The 27,223-nt window shown below is 36.1% G+C and overlaps 1 protein-coding gene across 3 annotated transcripts in view; it reads left to right on the top strand.

Annotated features, from left to right (window-relative positions):
* The first annotated feature begins 4,642 nt into the window (after positions 1-4,642).
* KCNH7 (potassium voltage-gated channel subfamily H member 7) overlaps positions 4,643-27,223 on the top strand; it is a 154,686-nt gene continuing 132,105 nt past the window's right edge. For 2 of the 3 annotated variants that reach the window (XM_015535883.2, XM_042994571.1), the window contains exons 1-2: positions 4,643-4,756; positions 24,304-24,732. In XM_015535883.2, the coding sequence (XP_015391369.2) occupies positions 4,660-4,756; positions 24,304-24,732 (526 nt within the window). In that variant the 5' untranslated portion in view covers positions 4,643-4,659. Of the gene's footprint in view, positions 4,757-15,967; positions 16,162-24,303; positions 24,733-27,223 lie in introns of those variants that run through there. The other variant, XM_042994572.1, reaches the window with a different exon arrangement.

Below are 27,223 nucleotides of genomic sequence, written 5' to 3'. Positions count from 1 at the left end.
ATGATATTTGTCTTTCTCTGACTTACTTTGCTTAGCATAATACTCTCTAGTTCCATCCACATTGTTGCAAATGGCAAGATTTCATTCTTTCTGATCTCCGAGTAATATTCCATTACACACACACACACACACACACACACACACACACACACACACCACATCTGCTTTATCCATTCATCAGTCAATGAACATTTGGGCTCTTTCCCTAATATGTTATTGTTGATAGTGCTGCTATTAACATTGGGTGCATGTGCCCCTTCGAATCAGCATTTTTGTATCCTTTGGATAAATACCTATTAGTGCAATTGCTGAGTCATAGGGTAGCTCTATTTTTAATTTTTTGAGGAACCTTCATACTCTTCTCCAGAGGGGCTGTACCAGTCTGCATTCCCACCAACAGTGCAAAAGTGTCTCTCTTTCTACACACCCTTGCTAACATCTGTTGTTTCCTGAGTTGTTAATTTTAGCCACTCTGACAGGTGTGAGGTGGTATTTCATTGTGGTTTTGGTTTGTATTTCCCTGATGATGAGTGATGTTGAACATCTTTTCATGTGTCTGTTACCCTTCTGGGTGTCTTCTTTGGAAAAATGTCTTGTTCAGGTCTTTTGGAGAGGGGTACTTTTTTTAATGTTTATTTATTTTTGAGAGAGAGAGAGACTGCATGCTTGTGCATGAGTGAGGGAGGGGCAGAGAGAGAGGGAGACGGAGGATCCAAGCAGGCTCTATCAGTGCAGAGCCCGATGTGGGGCCTGAGCCCTAGAACTCTGAGATCATGACCTGAGCTGAAATAGGACGCTTAACCGTCTGAGCCACTCAGGCGCCCTGGAAGGGGTACATTTAAATCAAGTCATGTCAACCTCTGCACAAAACCTTCCAATGCCTTCTTGTCTAACTCAGGAAAATTCCAAATCCATCCACACATGGTGTGGCTCCCTACTTCTTCTTCAACTTTATCTGCTTTCTAACTCCAACCCTACAACCAACATACTGCCCTAGCCATACTGGCATCCACATTGTTCCTTGAGCTTACAACCCTGCTTCTACCTAAAGCCTTTTACACTTGCAGCTTTCTCTGCCAGCTGAGCTCTGTACACGGAGCCACATAGCCAACTCCATCACTTAGCCTATATATCTTTTGATCTCATGGCTTCACCTGTATGTCATTTCAAAGGAAATGCATTCCCTTCCGATCTATCACCTTGTTCTGCTTTCTCTTCCTTCATTGTACTTATTTTTACTTGACATATTAGATATCTCTGTATTTGTTTCTTGTGTTGATATAAATTCTGTAGGAGTAGAACCTTTGTTTTCATCATTGCCGTCTTTCTCATCACAGTCTGAGAACTCAGAATAGCGTTTGACCCAATGTTAGGTGCTCAATAAACATTTGTTGATTTTAGGGGACACAGGGATGCCCTGTGAATCCAAACGGTAGAATAAAACATCTTTAGAGCAGTTCAAAGGGAGGAGTTCTGGTCACTATTTTAAAATGTGAAAGCAAAGAGAGGGCCAACAATTTTATTAACAAAAGAAAAATTATTCAGATTACTCTGAGTCAGCTTGCTCTGTGGCTACCGTTAAAAATTAACACTCGAGCCATTTTATTTTAAGGAGCGTTATTCCTCCTAAGCGGCCCTCCCGGTTTTGAGAATGTTTTTAGTCAGGAGACAAAATGTGGAAATGAATCTGGGTTTAACTAATATTTGTATAATTGCATGTATAATTGTAAAATTATTGGATAATCTTATTGTAAATAAGCTTCTTAACAAACATTATTAATTCCGTTTGAATACTGATTCATTTTAACAAGGTCTCAGCTTTTTATTTCTAGATTTGTTTAGTTCTCTTATTTACATATTATTGAATGTTTTTTTTTTAATTAATTGCTAGATCAGTGTTTGCTGACTGATATTTCCATTTCTCTTGCTCCCAATGTTGCATTCAAGAAAAATATTTAGGAGTGCCCAGTAATGCCTTATTAAAATAATGTTACTTTACAAAAGTAATACCTTGACAGAACTTGGAGTTTGCGGAATGATGCAAGCTAAAATGTTTTTGCTTTACAAAATGTATTTGGTTCTCCTTCTCTTCTAAAGTCCATGTATCTCCTTTCAATAATCTGCTTTCCAGGAGGCTATGCAAGATTGATGGAGACATTAAATCCAAAAACTAAAAGAGAAAAAAAATGTAAATGTGAATTTTCAGTTGACTTTAGAGGAGATATATTGCTTAATAGAAACACGCAGGAAACAATGCTAGTGGGCAGTAAATCCCAGATTAATTACATATTTTCAATATGCTTTGGAGCCAATGCGTATAACTGAACTTTTTTATAAAGCACTATAATTTTATGATTTTTAGCACTAGCCAGTAAATTTACAAGCATTAGTATTGCAATACATGATTTTGCCCCTATTACCAACTATTACCAAAAGCAAAATTACTGTGCTCTATTACAAGCCTATTAAATCTCTGTTCCCACATCTTTTATTTATTGATTTCTTAAAAATCTGTGCTTTGTGTTTTGTTGTACAATCAGCAATATAAATATACTTCAATTGTTGAAAGATTTTAAACTGCTAAGTAACAAATCTATGAATTCACAATGATACTCTACATGATCTAGGAAATGTCATTTTAAGCGGTAGTATCAATATGTGTTTTGATTCATTAGCAGAATACACAATGGCTATTTCTAGTATCTTCTCAGTCTGTTTAGCCAGTTTGTATTCTGATGCCTGGCCTGAAGCAATTCTATTTTTAGTTCTAGTGCAACAGTCTTAAATTACTTATTTTCTGTTTACTAAAGTCATCCCGTTTGTTACCATGGAAACTATGACAAGTGCTCTAGCTAACTATTTTATTAAATGAATTGAAGACACAGCTGAAGACTGTGAAGGTGCAGCACGTCATTCTTAAAACACATTTTTCAACATCTGTAAAACCACGGCCATATTTACAGAAAATATAAAATTAATTGTAAATAAGTTCTCCTACATTTCAAATCTGGGAGACTACTAACATATAAATATCTGAATCATAACTAACACATAGGCATCCCCAACTTACAAAGAGTCTGTGTTCTGAGAGTGTTTTTGAAAATCAGTTCCTTGGAAATTAGAACATGTTTGCCAATAGAAACAATTTCATAAACAATAATTAGATCTCCAGGCCCACCCTCAAAATCTCTTCCACCTGTGATGTCTCAATCGATAGCAGTATTAGCAATAGCCTTTGTTCTCGGCTCTGGCGGTAGGAGCCATGTTGCAGGGATGAGGATGAGAAGAAAGGAAAGGGTTTTATCATACTTATTTTGTTTTTGATAGCTCATGCATAGGACACCATTTTGGAATACGAGCATCCACTGGGCTTCATGGATGTTGGTATTCCAACTACATTCTCCTGTTACTTGCCAATGTCCCTGACCTCAGACTCTTGGTGTCTCACTTTCTCACATCTCCCTCTGAAGCCAGGTCCCTCTTGCTCCCAACCTGCTTCTGCCTCTACACTAAATTATCATTCTCAAGATTCAAGATGGTCCCAGCCAGTTGTTACAAAACAAACAAACAAACAAACAAACAAGTCAAAAAAACATTCTATTACCTGATTGAGAACTCTTCCTGAAGTTTTGCATTTAAAAAATACAATACTTTTGAACCCAAACAAATCCCTAACCTGAGGTTTCCATCACCATGACTAAAAAAAGAAATATGCAGAGGGTAAAGATGTGAGCAAGCTGCTTGAAGAAAATACTTGGTTCTAGAAGTCAGGTTCAAGAAGTCAGTCAGAAGTCAACTAATTTAAAAGAAATCAACTTCTTGACAGTGTTCTCTAAATCTTGGATCTTGGATTTTGTGTTTGAGGATGAGTGGCAGTGGTTAATTGTAAATTGATTCATCCCTTTGTTCATCTCATGTTCCGAAGATTCTAATAAAAGGTGTATTAGCCCCATAAGTGCTTTAAAAAGAATATCATATTTTTGGTGGAAGGAATCAAATTAGTACAATAAAATATACAAAATTTTGATCTCATTTTCTAACAGATTACAAGCCAAACCATTATAATTTGGGCATTGTGAATTTTGCAGAAAAAAAGAAAAGAATTATCGGAACATATTTAAGACACAGTCAATGATTTACTATTTTATACCCTGGCAATTAAAAGAGAAAAAAGGAATAATTTGCTTAACACTAAAATCAAGATGTCATAATAGGAGTTGTCTTCATTATTTACATAGCTGGTTTATATAGCTTCAGAATTAAAATATATGAGAAGGCTAAGAGTTTTTCTAAAAAGTCAAAGAATATACTTTTTGTTCCTTATATTATTATAGTGGTGTGTGTGAGAACAAATGGGATTTGATATTCTATTTTTCCATAATATAGCACCTGAATTTGCCTGTAAAGTCTATGGCAAAATTTGTGGATTTTTATGTAGATATATGTGAAATGAAATATGAAATAAAAGTCTAATTATTTTGTTAAATTTCAGTGATCATTTACAATAGAAAATTCTAAGGGGTTATTAGAATTTTAATATTACTAACACTTCAAAATGAAGGCATACTTTTGACCTAACATTCATTTTTCATCTCCTTAGGGTCCACTTTCATTTGTAACACTCACATAATTCCAGTGAAAAACCAAGAGGGCGTGGCTATGATGTTCATCATTAATTTTGAATATGTGACAGATGAGGAAAACGCTGGCTCCCCAGAGAGGGTAAACCCAATATTACCAGTCAAAACTGTAAACCGTAAGTAAAAGGCAACATGCACGTAATGCTGTTGATATTCTGCTACTGTAGTAATTTTAATACATTCTTCATTTTGAGTCAGTTCTCAAAATATGTTTGCATTTTAGGTAAAATAAATTTATATTAAACAAAGTCATAGCTGCTGTTACTCTTTGGTGCCTTACAGAATTGATCAATAGCTTTCAAAGCCATTTGACTTGGTTATACCATTGTTAATTCAACTAGTCCCCTACTGATGGTTGTTTCTACGTTTTGATTATTACAAATAATGCCAGAATGAATTGCGAACACGCATGTATATTTGTGGAAAATTATCTTCAGGGTAAGAGTCTATAAGTGGGATTCCTAGGCCAAAGGGTAAATGCATATGTAATTTTTTAAGATACAACTAAACTCCCCTTCCTATGGTTTGAACCATTTTATACTACCACCAGCAATTTATTAGATCTTTTCTCTAAAGCCATGCTAACAAAGGGAGTCAGTCTTCTCGATATTTATCATTACGATAGGTGAGAAGTAGTACTTCAATTAGTTTTAGTTTACATTTCTCTTATTACGAATGAGGTTCATATATTTAAGCACTATAGATATTTCTTTTCCTGCCAGCTGTCCATTTCCTGTATACATTTTTTGTCTTTTTCTTTCAAATTGTAAAATAAGTGGCAAATCTCTTCCCCAGCAAATATTTTTTTTAACTTTTCCTAATTTGTGTCATGCAATGGTTTTGTTTCTCTTGTTTGTTTGTTTGTAATGTAGCTAAATTAATGAACCTTTTCCTTTGCTGATTCTGAATTTTTGAGCCATTTTTAGAAAAGTTTTCACCATCCCAAGGTTGCAAAAAAATATTTTTCTAGAACTTGTATGTTTTTTTTCTTTTTTTAGTATCTCTGATATATTTTGTTTTTCGTGGTTTATAGTGCAAGATATAAATTTAATTTATCATTTTAGCAATGGCTCTCCAGTTGTTTCAACATCAGTTATTAGAAAGTCTATCTTTTCAGCAATGATTTGAGATGCCACCTTTATCACACACTAAACTTCCTTTATCTGCTTGAGTATATTTCTAGACTTTGTCTTCGGTTTTGTTGGCTTATTTATCATTCAGAATCATATTGTTTTAAATATACAGTTGATCTCTGATATGACATGCTTCCCTTGAATTTAATTTTCAGGAGTTTGGGGTTATTTCTTGCTAAAAATTTTATATGAACTTTAATTTTTTTAATGTTTATTTATTTTTGAGAGAGACAGAGACAGAATGCAAGAGGGTTAGGGGCAGAGAGAGAGGGAAACACAAAATCCAAAGCGGGCTCCAGGCTCCGAGCTGTCAGCACAGAGCCCACGTGAGGCTCGAACTCAATAGCTGTGAGATCATGACCTGAGCCGAAGTCCAACGCTCAACCAACTGAGCCACCCAGGCGCCCCATTTTTAAAAAAAAATTTTTTTCAATATGAACTTTAGAAGCAACTTGTTCAGATATGGAAAAAATTCTTTGGGTTTTTAATTGGATTCTCATTACTTTTATAAATTAATTTGAGGAATGTTAACATCTTTATGATGTTGAGTCATTTTATACAAGAATATTATATGTATTTTCATCTTTAAGTCTAATTTTTGTGCCTTTCAGAAGTGTTTAAAATTTTTTCTTACACTGTAGTTTGCTACTTGGCATTTAACTTTTTGTTATTGCTGTTATTATAAATAGGATCTTCTCTTTCATTATATCTTCTGATTATTTCTGAGGCTAATGATTTTTTTTCTTAGAATGTTAGTTTTATATCCTACTGTCTTAGTGAATTTTCTTAGTTTTCAGTGGTTTTTACATTGACTCTTATGAATGTTTCAAGTGTCCATCATATCAAATAGAGACTGTTTTACATTTTCTTTTCCAATTCTTATACATCTAATAGTTTTCTCTTGTTTAATTGTGCTAGCTATTACTTCCAACATATTATGAAAAAGTCATTGATGGTAAACATCATGCCTTGTTCCTGATTTTTGTGTAAATGCCAAGTGTTTATATTCACTCAAATGACAGTATTTGGTTTGAGTTGTATGTGTTTTATACTTGCAGTTTTTCATTAACTTATATTTATTAAGAATGGGTGTTGAAATTTGTAAATTTCCTCTTCAGCATCTGTTGAAATCAGTGTGCTATTGTTTTTCTTTATTTTTTACGATAAATTTTATTAATGGAGTTACTGACATCGAACTATTCGTGCATCTCTGAAAGGAGTCACTATTGACCATGATGTATTTATTTTGTACTATGCAGTTGGCCTCTCTTCATCTAAAATTAATTTAAGATCTTTACATTAGTATTCTTTAGGGCGACTGACCTGAAATTTGTGTGTATGTCTATGTGCAATTTCATCAGGTATTGGTATCAATCTATAATTCCTTCAGAAAATAATCTGGAGATTATTTTCTATGGTCTGTGCTACAGAACCATCAAATAATTTGGAGATTATCTGAACTTGCAAAGTTAAGTATGATTTCCCTGTGAAATCCTCTAGGTCTGATACTACTTTATGGAGTAGCTTTTTGACAAATTTCCTTTTTTTTTTCTCCAGAGATTGGATTATTCCAGTCATCCATCTCAACTAGTATCAGTTTTACTAAATGTTATTTCTCAAGAATTTTATGTAGATTTAAAGAATTTATTTTAACACAATTATGCAAAGTTGTCTTTTATTACTTTTCAAAGATTTCTTCAGTTTTATTTTCTTGTTTATATATTTAAACCATCTTCTAGTCTTTCTTTGTTTTAGTTGTGCTTTTTTTATGCGTTGTGGAGTGAAGTTTTCTTTTGTTTCTTATAAGAAAAAAATAATACTTGTCTTTTAACTTGTAATTATAATAGGTACTTATATTTACTGATATAACTTTTTTCTTAGTACTAATATAGTCTATGTTAAATATACACTCTTTTTAAATGTTTATTTATTTATTTATTTTGAGAGAGAGAGAGAGAGAGAGCGCGAGTGCATGTGAGAGGGGGAGGGGCAGAGAGGGAGAGAGAGGAGAGAGAGAGAGAGAGAGAGAGAGAGAGAGAGAGAATCCCAAGCCGCCTCCCTGCTGTCAACGCAGAGCCCACTGTGGGCCTCAAACTCTTGAACTGTGAGATATGACCGGAGCCGAAATCGAGAGTCAGTAGCTTAACCAACTGAGCCACCCAGGCACCACTTAAATATACTCTCTTGAGACATTTCATTATGTTATGTTTTCTTTGTTTTTTTTTTTTTAAACTCCAACTGTGTGTTTTTGGTTTGTTTTCTCTTGTTTTTGCTTTTGTTTTTATATTTGAGAATATTTGTATTTTTAATTTTATGTAATGTCCTTAATCTCTCCTCCTTTCCCTCAGACACTGTATTTTGATTCCTTACTATGAGCAAGAATAAAATTAGCCTGTAACTCTTTTCCTTCCCTTTCCACCATGTAATTTTAGTTAATAATATTATCTGTTGTAATTCTTACCTTTGCACTCCTAAGAATGGGCTTCTACCATTCAGTTTGCCAATTTAAATTATATTATTTTATTCCCAACTTTTACCAACAAGGTACTCAGTGAACTTTTTCTACATTTTCTTCTCCTCTCATTTTGTTTTGTTTCAGTATTTCTAGCTGGTCAGAGGCCATAATGTTTACATACGTCTCACTTTTTTTTTTATTTTTTTAAATTTTTTTTAATGTTTATTTATTTTTGAGACAGAGAGAGGCAGAGCATGAACAGGGGAGGGGCAGAGAGAGAGACACACACACACAGAATCTGAAACAGGCGCCAGGCTCCGAGCTGTCAGCACAGAGCCCCACCCGGAGCTCGAACTCACAGACCATGAGATCATGACCTGAGCTGAAGTCGGACCCTTAACCAACCGAGCCACCCAGCCGCCCCCTCACTTTCTTTTTTTTGGCTTTAAATTTCTAGTGAAATATATCAGTGCTCACCACTAGTCTTCCTCCCCCCGCCCCCCACCAAGAAGCAGTGTTTTTCCAAAGCTGCTAATTGAGGTCTTGTGCACTTTTCAAGTTACTTTTTATCGTCTATCTAGTAACCAGTCTTCTGACCATTCAGGTCGCAGACCTGCTCTCAGGATTTCTTACACAGTGCGGAGTCCTCCTCCTCATCTGTGGGTTAACCGTATTTGATATGTGTTTTCCGTCACCCCAAGGAGACCTTTGTACTCCCCTTTTCTTCACAAGCTTCTGCTGAACTCCATTGCAGTGTGCTTTCTGGAACCAATTCTGCTGCTCTTAGGAATTTATTTGCCTGCTTATATGTAAATTAAAGTGTGCAATGTCTCTGTCTCTAATTACTTTTTAGGCATAACTTATGGATACTTTTACTTGTCTCATTTATTGGTCTCTATTGTTTTTAGGAAGATCCGTGAGGACATCGAAATTTAGGGATCTGTTATTGTCTGTAGGGAGCTAGGCCTTGTCAAAAAACTTTAATATTTTAAAAAAGAAATTGTTATTCTATACATAAATTCAGACAGCAAGCTATAACTAAAATAAAAAACACAGTTTCAAAAGCCTATATTGTAAACCTAAGTATAATACTAAATTAAATCTATACCAGCTGAGAAGTTTTGATAGTATCAGGTACTTCCTTAGGTATGTCCAGATGCTAGTACAGTGTTATATTAAAGAAATAATGGGAGAAATATATTAATGTAAAATGATTCCAATATACTAAATATCTTACTCTGAACAATATCACACTCGGGGGGGAAACTTTTTATCAAAATCACCTATGTGTCAGTCTCCCTGGTGACATATTTAAAAACAAAATTGAGGTACTTTAAAAAATATATTGTAATACTAAAGTCTTGTTCCTTTAAGTTGATGACCATTTTTATTTCTTTATATCTCCCACTAATCAATTCAGTCATTACTGAATGATTCCTGAGAGTATACTTTAGGTAATGTCAGCCTGTATTTTGGTCATGAATGTCAATAAAATCTGTTGTTTTGGGGATGCCTAATGTTTTTCTTCATCGTCATCACAGATTCTTCATTTTTCCCATAGAACAGTTATCTTGCATGGTCCATTAATTTGAATGGAAGTGAAAAAGGGAGTGGTGTATCAGCAGCATAGCAAAAAAGGGGATTTTTTAAAAATAAAGTATTCATGGGACGCCTGGGTAGCTCAGTCGGTTGAGCGTCCGACTTCAGCTCAGGACATGATCTCACAGCTCGTGGGTTTGAGCCCCGCATCGGGCTCTGTTCTGACAGCTCGGAGCCTGGAGCCTGCTTCAGATTCTGTGTCTCCCTCTCTCTTTGCCCCTAACCCACTCGCATTCTGTCTCTGTGTCTCTTAAAAATAAACAAACATTAAAAAAATTTAAAAAATAAATAAAGTATTCATTTCAAACTGAAATACAAATGGAGAATTGAAACTTGGATTCCTTGACTGGAAGATAATCTGTACAGTAGCTCTCAGGATGTAATACATAATCTATGCAATTTTACACTGTGATTAAAATAGCATCTCATGTATAAGCCATAGCAAATTCAGTAGAGGTTGGTTTTTAGTTTGTGAATATGAGTGGTTTCCCTACACCGCAGCTCATATACAGAGTCATTGGAGAAAGTATAAATATGCAGATAAAATTGTTTCCAGAGCATTACAAAGGCCCATTGTTTACAACCAGTATATTGGCTTTGATTATACTCTTCTGTCATGTTATGCTGAGGAATTTCCTTTACTTGATGTTAATTTTTGAAGAGTTGATAAATCAAGCAGAAAATTTAAAGAGAGACAAATTGAACTTGGTAGTTTCTGATACTATCCAGTTTCTACTTTGTATTATTTCTGATCTGGGGGAAAATCCTGCCAATTTTTTTTCTTAAAGTATAATTTTCCTATCCATGTAAAATACTGATATTGGCTATTTCAAACATTGTTGTTCCAGTGGTGACCACTAAAACAAACAAAAAAAGAAAGAAAAGAAAATCAAATTTTGATACACTTCTTTTTGAAGAAACATATTAACCTTCAAAATGCCTAATTTCTTACCTAAATAAGAAGTATGTACCCACAACTATATGGTCAACTAATCTTCAAACACCAGGAAAGAATATCCAATGGAGAAAATACAGTATCTTCAACAAATGATGCTGGGAAAACTAGACAGCAACATGCAGAAGAATGGAACTGGATGTTCTTATGCCATACACAAAAATAAATTCAAAGTGGATGGAAGACAAATGTGAGACAGAAATTATCAGAATTCTAGAGGAGAACACAGGCAGCAACCTCTTTGACCTCCGTTGGACCAACTTCTTACTAGACAAGTCGCTGAAAGCAAGGGAAACAAAAGCAAACATGAACTATTGGGACTTCTTCAAGATAAAAACCTTCAGCACAGCAAAGGAAACAATCAACAAAACTAAAAGACAGCCTATGGAATGGGATAAGATGTTTGCAAGCTACATATCTGATAAAGGGTTGGTATACAAAATCTATAAAGAACTTGTAAGACTCAATACCCAAAATGAATAACCCAGTAAAGAAATTGACAGAAGACATGAATAGACACTTTTCCAAAGAAGACATCCAGAAGGCTAATAGACACATAAAAAGGTGCTCAACATCATTCATCATCAGGGAAATACAAATCAAAACCACAAGGAGATACCACCTCACACCTGTCAGAGTGGCTAAAATTAACAACACAAAAGCAACAGGTGTTGGTGAGGGTGCAAAGAAAGGGGAACCCTCTTGCACTGTTGGTGGGAATGAAAACTGGAGTGCAGCCACTCCAGCCAGTATGGAGGTTCCTCAAGAAACTGAAAATAGAACTACCCTACTATCTAGCAATTGCACTATTAGGTATTTACCCAAAGGATACAAAAATATAGATTCAAAGGGGTACATGCACCTCAATGTTTACAGCAACATTATCAACAGTAGCCAAACTATGAAGAGAGCCCAAATGTACATGGACTGATGAATGGATAAAGAAGACGTGGTACATCTTACATATATATATAAGATTATATATATATGATTATATATATATTATTATATATAAGCTTTATATATATATGTATGTATATGTATATAATGGAATATTACTCGGCCATCAAAAAATGAAATCTTGGGGCGCCTGGGTGGTGTAGTCGGTTAAGCGTCCGACTTCAGCCAGGTCACGATCTCGCGGTCCGTGAGTTCGAGCCCTGCGTGGGGCTCTGGGCTGATGGCTCGGAGCCTGGAGCCTGTTTCTGATTCTGTGTCTCCCTCTCTCTCTGCCCCTCCCTCGTTCATGCTCTGTCTCTCTCTGTCCCAAAAATAAATAAAAAAAACGTTGAAAAAAGAAAATTAAAAAAAAAAAATGAAATCTTGCTATTCACAATGACATGGGTGAAGCTAGAATGCATTATGCTAAATGAAATAAGTCAATCAAAGAAAGGCAAATACCATATGATTTCACTCATATGTGGAATTTAAGAAACAAACCAGAAGAACCTATTGGAAGGAGAGGGAGAAAGAAGAGAGGGAAGCAAACCACAAGAGACTCTTAACGATATAGAACAAACTGAAGGTTGATGAAGGGATGTGGGTGGGAGATGGGCTAGATGGGTGATAGATATTGAGGAGGGCACTTGTTGGGTTGAGCACTAGGTATGGTATGTAAGTGATGAATCACTGAATTCTACTCCTGAAACCAATAACGCACTATATATTAACTAACTAAATTTAATTTTTCACGTTTAATTATTTTTTTAATATTTAGTTTTTTTATTTTGAGAGAAGGAGAGAGAGAGAGAGGGAGAGAGAATGAGTGGGGGAGGGGCAGAGAGAGAGAGGGAGAGAGAGAATTCCAAGCAGGCTCCATGCTGACCGTGGAGCCCAACACAGGGCTCTCTCATGACTGTGAGATCATGACCCGAGCCAAAATCAAGAGTTGGATGCTAAACTGACTGAGCCACCCAGGAACCCCAAACAACTAAAATTTAAATAAATAAAAAAAGAAGCACTTAAGTGTGTGGGTGGGAGTATATGCCCCTGAGTGTTGGGATTTAAATGAGAGTAATACAGAAAAAGCTACTGTTTGTTTAAGAAGATGTGGCTTTCTATAAATTTAACTGCCTCTCCTGAAGTGATGACAAAATAAAGGAAAACCTGTGAAGTGACAACACAAGAAATGCAAGTGAGAAGAATGAAGTCTTAAATAGAGAAGCAATAGGAAAGAAGGTAAATGCACAATAGAAAAGATGTATCATAAAAAGGGACTATGATCAATAGGGCTGAGAAAATTCTGGAAACCTAGAGACTTGTTTTGCATCAGATGAAGTTGTGAATCGTTTCTCAATTCAAATGCCTAATTTCTGGATAAGGAACCCTATCCAACTAAAGTGAGCAGCTTTCTATGGGAAAAACTAATTTTTCACAGGTTAAAGGTATAGAACCAGCCACAGATAAATGACTTATTTACCCTGGAATGGAGCAAGTACAGGAGAGAGTACTATACTGAAAAGTCTACCAAACTGATAAACACTGCATCATTGAGTCAATTAGTTGCCACATAAAAAGTATAAATTCCAAATAAAATGTACAACTAAGTCTTTTCTCATTGATGGTTTCTGTAAAAGCTCTAAAATCTGAAGAATGGAAATGATACCAAATGGAAGAGAAGATTGTACTTTTCCTACCAACTAAAAGGGGGCCACATCTAAAAGAATTAATGGAATGGGGAAAATGTGTTCTTTTTTTCTGTTCTAATATCTGTTCCTGTGAAATATTTGCACGATGTAGGGGATAACCAAATTATGCGTTTTTGGTAACACTATTAATTTCAAAGTTAATAGTCATCAAATTTAAGAGACTTTCACTTTGTTATTTTAACTAAAATATATCAACATTTCATTTAAATTATTTACAAGTATATTTGAGCTTTATATGTTGAGTTCTATTTTATAGCGGGAGTCTAGGATCACCAGTCTGACTCACAAATGCACACACACACACACACACACACACACATACACACACACACACTTTAATTTGTTAAAAAATTTTTCAAGGGAGTTAGGGCAACCTGAATTAAACAAAAAAGTCTTGATTAATATTATACATCCAAACAGAGAACAGATGCATTCTATGTTTTCATCTTATTTTAAAACCAAAGATTCACTTTGAGCCACTATGAAAATTGATCTTAAGCTCATATCCCCAAGTAAACTTTAACTAATAACATTTTCACTCCTTTTATCAATTTAAAATAGTTTCTGTTTAAATTTAAATCTATTTAATTTACTCTTACCATCACTATCACAAATCTCTGAAGTGTTCTCATTTTACTAAACTTTAAATACTTCCCAACAAGAAAACAGGCCCACATTGTTTCATTTACTTGCAGAAAAATGATGAACTTTGTCATTTTTAATTTAAAAATGATTATACTGCAAGTCAAAACTGTACATGAGATCTTAATTTTTTTTTCAGATCTTTGAACTTTTTCCTTTGGCAAGTATTTTAAACTTTCATCTGGCTTCTAGTCACTCTTAACCTTAAATCACTCATTTGTCCCCAAAAATAAACTCACTTCCCACACCTCAGAGCAAGGGGAAGGGTACAGGCAGGAACTCCTTTAACAAGCCCACTCAACAAAAATGTCCCAATAATGTTAACTGAGGCTTAGATTCCACTTGCAACCCATTCTCTCTTCCATTCCTTCAAAACCTCACCAATCCCACCCGCCGCTCCCAATATTTTCACTGGCTCTTTCCCTTTGGCTCGCACTCGTGCTGCTGAAAATAGCCTGTACTTCAACAGACACATTGATTATATCTCATAATATTTTCTCAAACTTTTAATTAGTTAAGTTTGTTGCCAACATTTAAAAATTGGAATATGACATCTAAAATGAAGATCTCTGGCTTATTTTGGAAAAACAAGTATCTGACTATGTGTTTGCAATAGGCTGAAACAGAATACTGGCCACACCTTTTGATGGGACCTGCATTCTCCAGTTTGCGATAGTCCTCAGCTGTCTTTATTGTTTGTTTCTATCTGGCTTTCTTCATTTATGTTGTCTCTTCCAAGCTTTCAGACTTCCCATACTTCCTCATTTGCTTCTCTTATTTCCTTCATTTCTCTGCTCACTATAATTGAACTCTCTATGTTGTGCTCTCTATGTTACCCTCTAGGTTGAATGTGCCTTATTAAATCTGATTCTCTTCTCTCTGTTGTTTTATGTTCCCTGACACCATACTCCTTTGTTTCTTTCGATCTCTGTGGCAGCCAATTTCATACCATTTTCTTATTCATCTTACTCTACTCGTAAATGCTGTTTGTTTATCTCCCAATAGCTACTCTTAGTATTCTTCTCCTTAGTCATCTTCTCTATATACCCTGGATGGGCAAACTTATCCATGACCTACAGGGTAAAGACTCCCTCACAAATCAGTAGCTCCAGCCCATACCTTTCTCTGGACTTTCCTTACCACTTAGAACGTCATGTATCCAACTGTCCACTGGGCATCTCCTTTGGAAGACTTTTAAATTTCTATAGATTTAGCATTTCAAGTTAAGACTTATCTTTCCATCTCCAGTTACCATCCATCCGTTCCATCAAAAACTCTCGCTCTTCATACATCCCAAACAGTGTCATCCAAGCCACCACAGCTGGAAACATGGGGATTATGCTAATCTTTAATCATCTCTTCTCCCAACGAAAGTGATCAAATTCGGTCAAGTGCACCTTGTGGCTATCTCTTGTACAGCCCACTGTAATTGCCTAGTAGGCCCACAACACATCTTTCTTGGGCTGATGCAGGGTCTCATAACTGGTATCCTTGCTTTCAGCCTCTTTTCTTCAGGATCACATGTCACACTATTTTACATCAAATTATAATACCCATCTTTTTATATCCTTTAAATGGTTCTTTGTTACTAACAATATAAAACTCCAAAGTCCTGTGTATTATACAAAACACCTGTGGTTTGATCTGTGATACCTCTTTAGCTTTATGTCCTATCCCTTCACCCCATCACATCCCATATTTCAGTGGTGGTTCCTTGAAACATGCTTTATACCACCTTGTTTGTACAACATGGTAGCCCCTCTATTTGAATGCCTTCATCCCTCTAGGGTGCTTGCTCCAAAGAACTCTTCATCTGTCCAGGGTTCCGAACTCACCCAGAAAAATGTACCTGTTCCTGCTTCTGTGACATCATGCCTGACTTTACTACAACATTGGTCATATTCATTTGCCTACTAGACAAGTAGCATAAAGGACTGAAAAAAGCCATGAATAAAAATAGAGAGAAGGGTAAGGTCTGTAGAAAACTGGAAAACACCTTCCTTATTTAAAGTGGCCAAGAACCCTTCACCTCTAGTACATAGCAGGGATGTTATTTTCCTTTCCATGCATCCCTAACCTCTTGCAAATAGTAAGTATCGAATACATATTTGTAAAATTTAAAAAAATGAATAAGTTATTTTTATTGAGTAATTTAAGGTTTTTTTTTTTAATTTTCCTACTGAATGGGCATTAATCAATGATTCCCCAAGGGTAAGTCCATCAGCATCACCCTGCAACATGTTTGAAATGCAAATTCTTGGGCCTTACATCAGAACAACTGATTCAGAGACACAGAAATTTCACAGTTTATGTTTTAACAAACCCTTCAGGTCATTCTGATACCTGCTAAAATCTGAAAACTACTGGGTTATGTTAATTAATGTTTACATAAAACTATAAAGATAAATTTTAAGTGAAACTAAATGTAAAAGTATAATAAAGTTAAGTTTTTATAGTCTCTTATTCTTACAGTTCTTTTCAAAAGTGAACTTTTTAATCTAATTTAATCTTATTAAGGTATGACAAAGGAGATTCCATTATCTTTGAAATGATTAAAATCATACTGTCTGAACCAAAGGAGAATTTCTACTTTTGTGCTTATTAAAAGAAAAGTTTGAATTACTCTAAAAGCTTTGACAACAGCTTAGTCTATACACACAAAATGCAGCTGGTAATTTAAGCAATTATCTAACTAATTTAAACCACTAAAAATGTATTCGTATGCTTTGGACTCAATATTCTGAATAATTGACACATAAAATATATATTTGCCTGAATAGCTACATTACTCCCTCAAATTTGCATATCAGTTTTCAGACCTCAAGTTAAAGAACAAAGAAATTTTCTATATACTGGTTTCTAAAAGGGTATTCGCAGTGTTTTTACTATTCTCCATTGGAGCTGAAAGTTATTCTTTAATTCAAAGATGAAGAGCTGTAGTAGTAATACAGAGTTTCCCCCTCAGTGAGCATTACTATGGAAACAATCTATTATTCAGATGAATTTAATTAAAGGTTTTACAACGTAACTAATATTTACTATTATCATGGGTTTGCAAGTTTCCTCTTTTCAAAGATTAAATTTGATATAAAAAAGGAACTATGACATGGTTGCTAAAAGAAGTCCAGGAAAATTTCCGTCACGGGTTGCAATCAACTTTATATTACATTTCCCCTCTAGGATTTGGGCAAAAGACATATTTCTGAGATCAGGAAAATTGCTGGTAGTTGAAAAAAATTATGTTTTATCTCTTTATTAATAATGAATGCTAATGACCGTCTAAATCGACATATCCATGCCAGAAACTCCTCGTGTGCATATCATTTGGAAAATTTTGTTACCTAGCAACATCCAAATCAGGGACAGTTTCTGGTCATACTGCCTTTGGGTAGCTGGTGTCTGTACCATTTGTGTTTGGAATACTCCATCAAGAGAGTCCCTGTCAATGTGATGACTGTATGGTCATCCCAGGTCAATTTAGGTTAAATGTCATTACATTCACACAGTTTGAATGGCTTCTCTAATGGCATTTGGAAAAGGAAGAAATCTATTGGAGAGAAATAAAATAACAGTATTAATAAGACACACGTTGATTTATTAAGTATTTATCACATAGAAACCTTACTAGGTACATATACTACCGATGTGTTTGCTTTCATTTCCAATCCCTCTTCACTGAGATATTTTAACCTTGGGTGGCTAAAAGCAGTCCACCACCTTGTCCCGTTTTCTGCCTTATATCCTTTATCCCAAACCTGTCTTTTCTGCCTCTTGGCTTTCATGATGACCTGGCCAGGTTGGAAGCAGTATGTCTCAGACATCATCAGCATTTGTGACCCTGTTCCAGAAGTTCTTGCTGCTGCTGCAGCTCCCGTAATGGCTCTCACTGCTACTGCGGCACTAACTTCCCCCACCTCCACACATGTGCGCCATGCACTACTGGGTCAGGACTTGCCTTGCTTCAAGATTCCAATTTGGTCTCACACTTACTGCCTCATTGTACGTTGCTGCTTTTTCTTGGTATCTGTCACCCTAGGAGTTAGTTTTTCAAGGCATTACTGACCATCTCTGTTCCCTTAAAGGGTCCTACATTTAGCTTCGGCTTTACTAGATCCATGGGCCCCCTGGTGATCTTTTGTTGTCACTAGTATCAGGATTTCATTGGCTGCACTGCCCTATTTGTCACCCGCTAATCAGGTCAGCGCTGAGTTCATACTGAGTGATCCTTTTTCCCAGTCTAACTGCCACCTACTGCCTTCTTTGACAATATTATGCGTTATTCTAGCAGCCTATGGGCAACATCATATATTCATTACACACTTGGGAGTAGGAAAGATTCATCTCCTTGCAGGGTGCCTCGATGGAAATTTCTGCCTAAAAAGACAAGGCAGATAAGTCAATTATCTTGCCCGTTTCTCCCATCAGATTCAGTCTGTTGCTCTCTCTGACTCAGAGATTAAAGTCATGTCTCTCTGCACATCTGGAGCTATTTAGCTGGAGAAAATCTCACGGTGATTTTAAGGCTTCCAATTTAAGTGTCAGGTTGTGAATACCGTGATTTTAGAGAGGTACATCAACAGTACTTCACAAATCCTTATGGTGTGATAATAGCTGATAGTAGGCTTAATTCAGATTATAGTTTTTTTCAGACCAAAATATGGCTATCGTTCTTGCTCTGCGCTGTGGGCACGGTGCTACTCAGCCAGACACCTTCCTCAGGCCTGGGACAGCCTCGCAGCTGGGAATATTGGCTGCTGAGTGTGCACAGCTCTGCTCCTCACTGACAACTGTGGTCCAAGGCAGGGAAGTGCCTTACGCAGGTTATGGACCTTCTCATGGGGTAGCTGTAGCAGGTGACTGGCTGATGCTGGGAGACAAAGACCAATACCCTGACTTGAATGTGGCATCACTCTGCAGGGCTGTTCTAGATCCGGAGCCCCCTGGAGGGCTGGCTGAAGCTTCCTTTGCATTTGCATGAGAGTTTAACCCAATCCTGTCTTAATCCCTTTTCTCAGGCATACCTGTACTCCTTTGTGAGAGGAAAACATCTCTGTTCATCGTCTTCACGACATCCCCCATTTCCCACCCCCACCAAGCATGTCCCTTCCTTACCCTACTATATTCTCTAGTTTCCATGGCTGCTTGAACTTAAGTTTCTCTCTACTTTTTAGTCCATAATTTAACTAAGCAGAACCAAGCCAGAGTAAGTTGTTTCTGATACTATAAGTATATTAAATATATTTAATACATATTTAAGATAGAGAGAATACATATTTAATATATATTCAAGAGGAGAGGGAACATGAAGCAGGTTCCATGCTCAGCACAGAGCCCAAGGTGGGGCTCAACCCCATGACCCTGGGATCAGGAGCAGAAATCAAGAGTCACCAGCTCAACTGACTGAGCCCCCCAGGCACCCCTGGTAAAATTATTAAGTAATCAAAGTTCTAAGAGTTTGCAGCAATGAAGAGAAGGTGAACCCAGGAAATGACTGGGAATTGGCAATTGTGAGGAAATTCAATGATTAGCAGTATGTGGAGGACTTTTTGGAAATATTTGCTTTTCTGCGAGAAATGTTATTTCTAATATTCCCAGATTCATTCCTAAATTAGAAAAACTGTTTCCTTCCAAATGCTAGTAGATAAGAACCAACTCCCAGGATAAGAGAGAAGGAAAGAGAAAGAGCAGTTCAGGTTAACGAGGTCTTCTTCATTTGGAAAAGTTTAGTACAACTATTTTCTAAAATCCCATTACCCATTACCACAGGAGATAGGGCAGAAATGTAGCTGTGATCATTATAAATTTGTGGGAACTATGAATAGCATAAATATATAAACAAAGAAACTCAGAACGAAAAGGAATATTAAGAGTCAACTAATCCCAGGCAATCCTAGGGGAGGTTAGAAGAAGGGTTTTGGTTGAGGGAAGGGAACTTTGTTATTCATTTTCAGAGGTCATAAATAAAATTGTGTGTATGCATTTATCTACATTTATTTAGAGGAGAATTATGGTTCTCATTAAATACTCAGGTGGATATTTATGGCCCAAGAAACCACCAAATCTTGGGTAAAACTGAAATTAAATAAAATAAGTTGCTGTTTTATTCTGACTTTACCCTGATTTCCTGTTTGGCCTTGAGCCAAGTGTTTAACATCTTTGCATGTATCGATTGGAGTCATAATTCCAGGCTTTTTTAAAGAGAAAGATAATTGATTAACTGTGTACCTACTTGGGTGAGAAGTTAAAAGCTCTCAGTTAAATATGACACAGGATACATGAAGATGAAGCTTCCAAAATTACATTTAACAGCTTCATAAAAGTGACATGTTCTGAGAAAGACCTTGTAGCAGTCATTCATTCATGCATGTTAGATACTTCTTAGATGAAAATGGTATATTTAAACGAAATCAGGTTTGTGTAAGCAGTTTATTAAAACTTATAATTACTGGGAGAATGTGTAAAAAATGTGTAAAAACTCCTAATCTGTCATTCTTATTTCAGATTTATAAAACATTTAATAGATGAAAGGCCAAATAGTACTATTTTAGTTGTCCTGTTAGAAAGCAGATATGGTAAAATATGGAGACTTAACTTATAAGGGTATTTTTCAGTGTTAAGAACCATGACAGGATTATACTCATCCATGCTTTATATTTCATGCCTAAAAGTGCTAGCATTGAGCAAAATTCTCAATGTGTATTCTTTCCGGATGAGCTGCGGTTAGACAACTAAATCTGTAATGCAATATAACATGGTCATATTAACCTAGTGATGCAGAAAAGACCATCTGTACCACCTTGGATATGACTAAACTGTAGGAGCAAGCTAAATGCCTTGTGTGGCCATTAATTTAAGAAACACAGTGAATGGTTTTTAAAGGAGGAGGGTAATGTAACTGATGAAAAATGAATAAAAGTATGCATTGACCTTCAGTGCATTGTAATAAGCTTGCAGAATTGATTTGTAAACTGCTTTATAAGTCAATTCCATGGGCATTAAAAACTAATCAAGTGACTTCGATGCAGTTCACTGATTTTTAACTTGGCAATTTACTTGAGCATATAAGAGTTGTTGGTAAAATTATGTAGGAATGCTTGCAAAACAGTTACTCTGGTACACTGTTATTTAATCTTATTTGCATAGATTGATTACTCTCACCTACAATTTATAAATCCAGAACTTAAAGTGGACCATATTTGGATTTTGTCTGTGCATCGTGTCATGTTTTTTTGTTTTTTGTTTTTTTTACCAGAAAGATAAATTATATTACAGTTGTATTTAACACTATTAACTGCTAGCCCACAAATGAAAGCTTACAATAATAAAGTAGCCTACTTGGGGCGCCTGGGTGGCTCAGTCGGTTAAGCATCCGACTTCGGCTCAGGTCATGATCTCCTAGTTCTTGAGTTCGAGCTCTGTGTCGGGCTCTGTGCTGACAGCTCGGAGCCTGGAGCCTGCTTCAGATTCTGTGTCTTCCTCTCTCTCTGACCCTCCCCAACTAATGCTCTATCTCTCTCCACAATAAATAAACATTAAAAAAAATAATAAAGTAGCCTACTTAATTCTAAAATCTTCTGTAATTAATTGTTTACATAAAATGAAGAATTTGAAAACACTTCTGTCTTATGTTCTAAAACCAGAATGGTAGCAATTAATAACCTCTGAAAAAGGTAAAATTAAGAAGTAGAGTTGGAATCGGGTATAAAGGGCAGGGTATAGAGTTCATCATTTCCATGAGCTATTGAGTTCCACTCAATCAATCATTTTTGGTAAACATGGGTCAATACAATTCCAGAAGGCTAAGATTATCCAATTAAGTTGGCCAGAGTAATTAAGTATCTTAGTTTTCCACATTCAGAATTGAAGCACATTGTCAGTTTAGGATCTGTTTATAGATGATAGAAATTCATTTACCATGCTCAGGCATTCTGTCAGAGGTAGGATTTGGTAAGCAAAATAGACAGGGTCCCTGCCCTCATGAGGCCTACAGTCCACTGGAAAAGAGAAATATTAATCAGAGAAGAAGGGCTAGAATTGGACAGATGGATCATGAGATTGGATTTGCTATGGAATTTTGAGGTGTCTTTTTAAGACTTCTAAGTGAAGATGTCAATGAGGCCAATCGATATGCAGGTTTGGAACTAAGAGAAAAGGTCTGGCCTGGAGATGTAGTTATGAATCATTGGATTAAATAATGGAATGGAAAATATGGAATGGAAACTATGTGTATAGGTAAGACATTTACTGGAAGAGTAATTAAGAGTAATTATTTAAATAAAATACAGAAAAATCCATGAGTTTTGGAAGTGTTCTTCCATGTTTTAAAACCATCCTATGACTGAGGGAAAGTTCATAATAAATGTATTAAAAATAATGGTGCCCATGACACCTAAAGAATATAAGGTAGATAATATCGTAGCCCAAAGACTCCAAATGATTGACTAGAAGAGCAATGTGTAATTGTCAAGCCATCAGGCGATTTGAACATAGACCACTGCACTAGCAATGGAGATTAGAAACTCTGTGTTTTCTCATAGACAATACTTAAACAAGCTTTGAATTACACAATATTGTTTGGAGGCTATGTCTTATCTCTTCATTCTTTAGAAGTAAAAGTTTTACCTCATCAGTTTTTTAAAAGTTTATAAGGAATGCATGGATGCTTGATGTAACAAACAATAAAAATATATACAGAAGAATTCAATACATTACCTTCTGCTTCCAAACCCACTTAGCCAGTCAACATTACGGGTCTGATGTGTGTTCTTCCACATCTTTCTCTATTGCTATACTACTTCTACAGACAAATAAAGTCTTTTATTATTTTTAATGAAATGTCACAAACATTAAACTGAAACTCTTTTTCACTTAACACTTTTATTTTAATAAACTTCTAATTCTAATAAAAATATATGTATATATATACATATATATATATATATATATATATGGTTTTTAAAGAGCATTATAAGATTCCAAAGTATAAAAAGGTCATAATTTATTCAATCATTCTCCTTCTAATGGATATCCAGGCTGTGTCTTATTTCTGTGCCTTTGTACTATCCTATTATTGGGATTCCTGCGTCAAATGAAAAGTATGTTTTCATTTTAATAGATATTGCACAATGATTTTTGAAATAATTTGTAGCAATTTGCAATCCCACCATCAAAGTGCCAGAATGCTCACCAGCATTTTTTGCCATCACTACATGTTATCTGTTTGTTTGTTTTTTCCAATTAACTGCTAAATTAAAGAGTGGAAAATGACATGCTTTTGTTTTGATTTGCATTCTTACTGCCAGTGAGTTTATGCATTTATTAGCTAATATTTTAATTTTAAAACTCACCTTTGAATGTTTATACTTGGTTGTCCTTTTAAGCCTCATCCACTGAGATAAGGATAACATTTCATGCCATATTCTCATATTTTGGAAAAACAAAAAAAATATATATCAGGAAAGAGAAATTCTTATCTTTACATCTCTATCTGAAACGTAAAGCCTTTAAAGATTTTCCAATGGAATGAGGAATGTTTTCATAAACAGCTGACCCTGTTTTTCTAATCCACACATGAGTCACAGTATTGTCTAATACAAGCCTTCTAGATATGTCAGGCCAACTTCTTATCCCCACCTCATTCCCTCCCTTCTTCCAGTACAATCACCCCCTATCCTCCACTCCACACATATGCACTATAATATTTCCAGTACCCTCCCTTTTGCCTATGGTGTCCCATCCCTTCTTTTCCTTTCCAAACTGTATTCTACCCTTCAAATTCCCGTAAAATTCCCCCAAATCCCTTAAAAATGGATGTATAGTGTTTTTAACAATATGTTATATGCAATAATGTGTAATATGTCTTTATTTATTGAAACAAAAAAAGTCATGTCATCCAAGTAATGCTTTCATGTCAGTGGAGTATATCTGTTTAACCATCAGAAACATGACAACGTTCTTTTATTATTTTCTTACTGCTTTTATGGTAATTAGTCTCAGAAATTTTCGACAATATCTCTCATTCCAACTGTGAATGACTTAATTCAGTATTGATTAATAAATCTTATTACATGGTATTAAATATGAGTCAACGATGTTCATTTGTTTGTTTTTCTTAAGGGATATGTCTTGTACATATATAGTATATATATGTATATATGGATGTGTATATGGATTGTATATATCTATATATTTGTCTTATAATGTGTTTCTTTTTTCCTGTCTCCACTTGTAGGGAAACTTTTTGGGTTCAAATTCCCTGGTCTGAGAGTTCTCACTTACAGAAAGCAGTCCTTACCACAAGAAGACCCGGATGTGGTAGTAATTGACTCATCTAAACACAGCGATGATTCAGTAGCCATGAAGCACTTCAAGTCTCCTACAAAAGAGAGCTGCAGCCCTTCTGAAGCAGATGATACAAAAGCCTTGATACAGCCCAGCAAATGTTCCCCTTTGGTGAATATATCGGGACCTCTTGACCATTCCTCTCCCAAAAGGCAATGGGACCGACTGTACCCTGACATGCTGCAGTCAAGTTCCCAGCTGACTCATTCCAGATCGAAGGAAAGCATTTGTAGTATACGGAGGGCTTCTTCGGTACATGATATAGAAGGATTCAGTGTCCACCCCAAGAACATATTTAGAGACCGACATGCCAGTGAAGGTATGTTTTTTTTTAAATATGGAAACATATATTAATGGGTAATGAAAGGTAATTTCCATAGTTTTTAATTTTGACATTAATGCCTATGCCTTGGGGGAAGAAATGTGAGTAAATTACAGCAATTACAAATTATGAATTTTATATCCGGAAGTGTTACTGATTTTCCTCTTTGAACCCTAGTGAATAATTTGGTTTCTTCTGGCTTCTTTTCTGTGTTTCTGAAATGGTATGATAACCATTATCTGCCGACTTTATGGAGTGTTAATTAATACTTAATATAAGATGTGCTTAGGTGATGACACTATCATCTCAAGCATAATTAATTTTGCTGCATTTAGTAAATAGTCAAGCTCTGAGCAGGAGTGATGTGCCTTCACAAGACTCTTTTATTAACCAAATCTTTCCAAAGAAAGAGGTGTGTAAAATGTGGTGTAGCGACCAATCAGAAAGCTATAAACTGATTGGGTAGCGATGGGGTAGGAAGGAAGAAGGGGAAAGGTTTAGAGAGAAAAAGTAATCCCTGAAAGTATTGGAAGACCAAACTTGAAAACCAAAGTCAGAACAAGTTAGAATTCGTTTCTTTTTCCCTGGCCTCTTTGTGTTCACATTCTTACATTAGCCGGTAGTGAAAGCAGCAATGCTCAAAAGACCATGACAGGGGCACGTGGGTGGCTCAGTCAGTTGAGCTTAGGATTTAGGCTCAGGTCATGATCTCACTGTTTGTGAGTTTGAGCCCCACATCGGGCTCACTGCTGTCAGCCTGTCAGCTTAGAGCCTGCTTCGGATCCTCTGCCCCCCTTTCTCTACCCCTCCCCCACTTGCGCTTTCTCCCCCCAAAAAGATAAATAAATATATTTTTTTAAAAAGACAGCGACAAAAAAATCATCATTAACATGATGATGGCCAACTTTTACTGAGTATTTTCTATGTGTTGAGGCGTTGAAAATGTTTGACACACATGAAGTGATTTAATTCTTACAACAACTCTGTGAGTTAGGAATTATTGCTAAGCCCCATTTTAAAGATGAGGTAACTGGGGCTTAGATATGCTAAATATATGACTCGTCCAAGGTTAAAGAGTTCCGGAGCCGGCTTGCATACCCAGGACCACCTTTCTCCAGAGCCCACAATCCACCACTCAGTGTTTTCCTGTGGTAGTGTTTTCCTGTGTTGAGTCTGCGGACTCAACGAGCTTTCCCCGAGGCTCGGAGATTCAGAGTACCTGTTGAATGGATATATCAGTCCCACTTTTCTAAATCCCGCAGTTCAGGTTCCTGAGAGGCCCATTGTTCTGTGGTATCCATGTCTGTGCGTTCCCATCATCACTGCTGCTTTTGTGAGTTTTCTTCTTAAAACGTGCATCTGATCACTGGGCTCTTAATGTAGGATACTAGGCACTTTGCCAGCTGGCCACAGTTCTTTTTCAAGCCTTCCTTCCAGCTTCTGCAGGACTCCTTCCCCTACTATGTATAAACCTGCACAAAGGTAATTGCTTTTTCCCAAACATGCATCACACATTGTTTTGCTTCATTAGTTTGTTCTGCCAGGAATATCTGTTCTCTACTTTGTTCCTCCTCATCCTGCCACTCACAGTCCTCAGGGCCCATTTCCCCTTCCCAAACCAAAAGAACTCAATGATTTTACACCCTAATGTGCAAAGCAGCATTTGCACATTATGATAGCATTTATTACATCCTACCTTTATTCCACATTAGAAGTCTGTCATTTCTGCGGGATACACAAAGCCGTAAGTATGCTTCTGTGAGCTCCCCCATCACAGGAGCTGGGGCATAGTGTGCTTGGCACCCTTAGTATCCAACACAATTGCCTGTCTCATGGAAAGAACTCAATAAGTGTTGGTGCCACACTGAGAGGACCATGTTCCCGAACTATGTTTCAAAACCACGCACAACAGAAAATGATTATATTCCATAATACTTGAATCATGTGGGGGTCTTTATTTAAAGGCCACAGTGAAGATGAGAAGGCAGAAGAGAATTCAGAAGGCAGAATTGCCAGGAAGAATTCAAAAAGAGACAAATCAGTATCACAAAACAGAAGGGTTTTCCACAGATAGGTTTGAGAAACTATATATGGAACAAAAGCCAGTAGCACATCCCTTTTAATCTGTAGTCTAAAGAAGGTCAAAAGGAAAATAAAATCAAGGACAATTTCCAAACTGAATAGTCATCTAAGTCCCCATACCATGGAGTGATTGCATGCTCAATATCTCCTGACTGAATGAAATTGCTGAAATTTGATCTTTGAGCAATGAATCATATAGCTGAAGTGCAATAAATCCAATAGGGTGATTCAAATGACCAACATACATTTTGCTTAGTTCGTCCCGTTAGTGTAAGCATCTTTAGAAATCATCCTGGCTTTTCAGAAATTGGCCTTATTGCCTAGAATCTGAGTTACAGTCTTAATACCATTCTTCCATATTAGATGGCACATGATCAGTGCGTGGTATAGACTTCGCCTGTGATTT

The sequence above is a fragment of the Panthera tigris genome, chromosome C1 (genome assembly GCF_018350195.1).
Source record: "Panthera tigris isolate Pti1 chromosome C1, P.tigris_Pti1_mat1.1, whole genome shotgun sequence".
Taxonomy (NCBI): Eukaryota; Metazoa; Chordata; class Mammalia; order Carnivora; family Felidae; genus Panthera; species Panthera tigris.
Note: the sequence above shows the minus strand (reverse complement) of the source record. Positions and strands in the feature narration are given on the sequence as shown.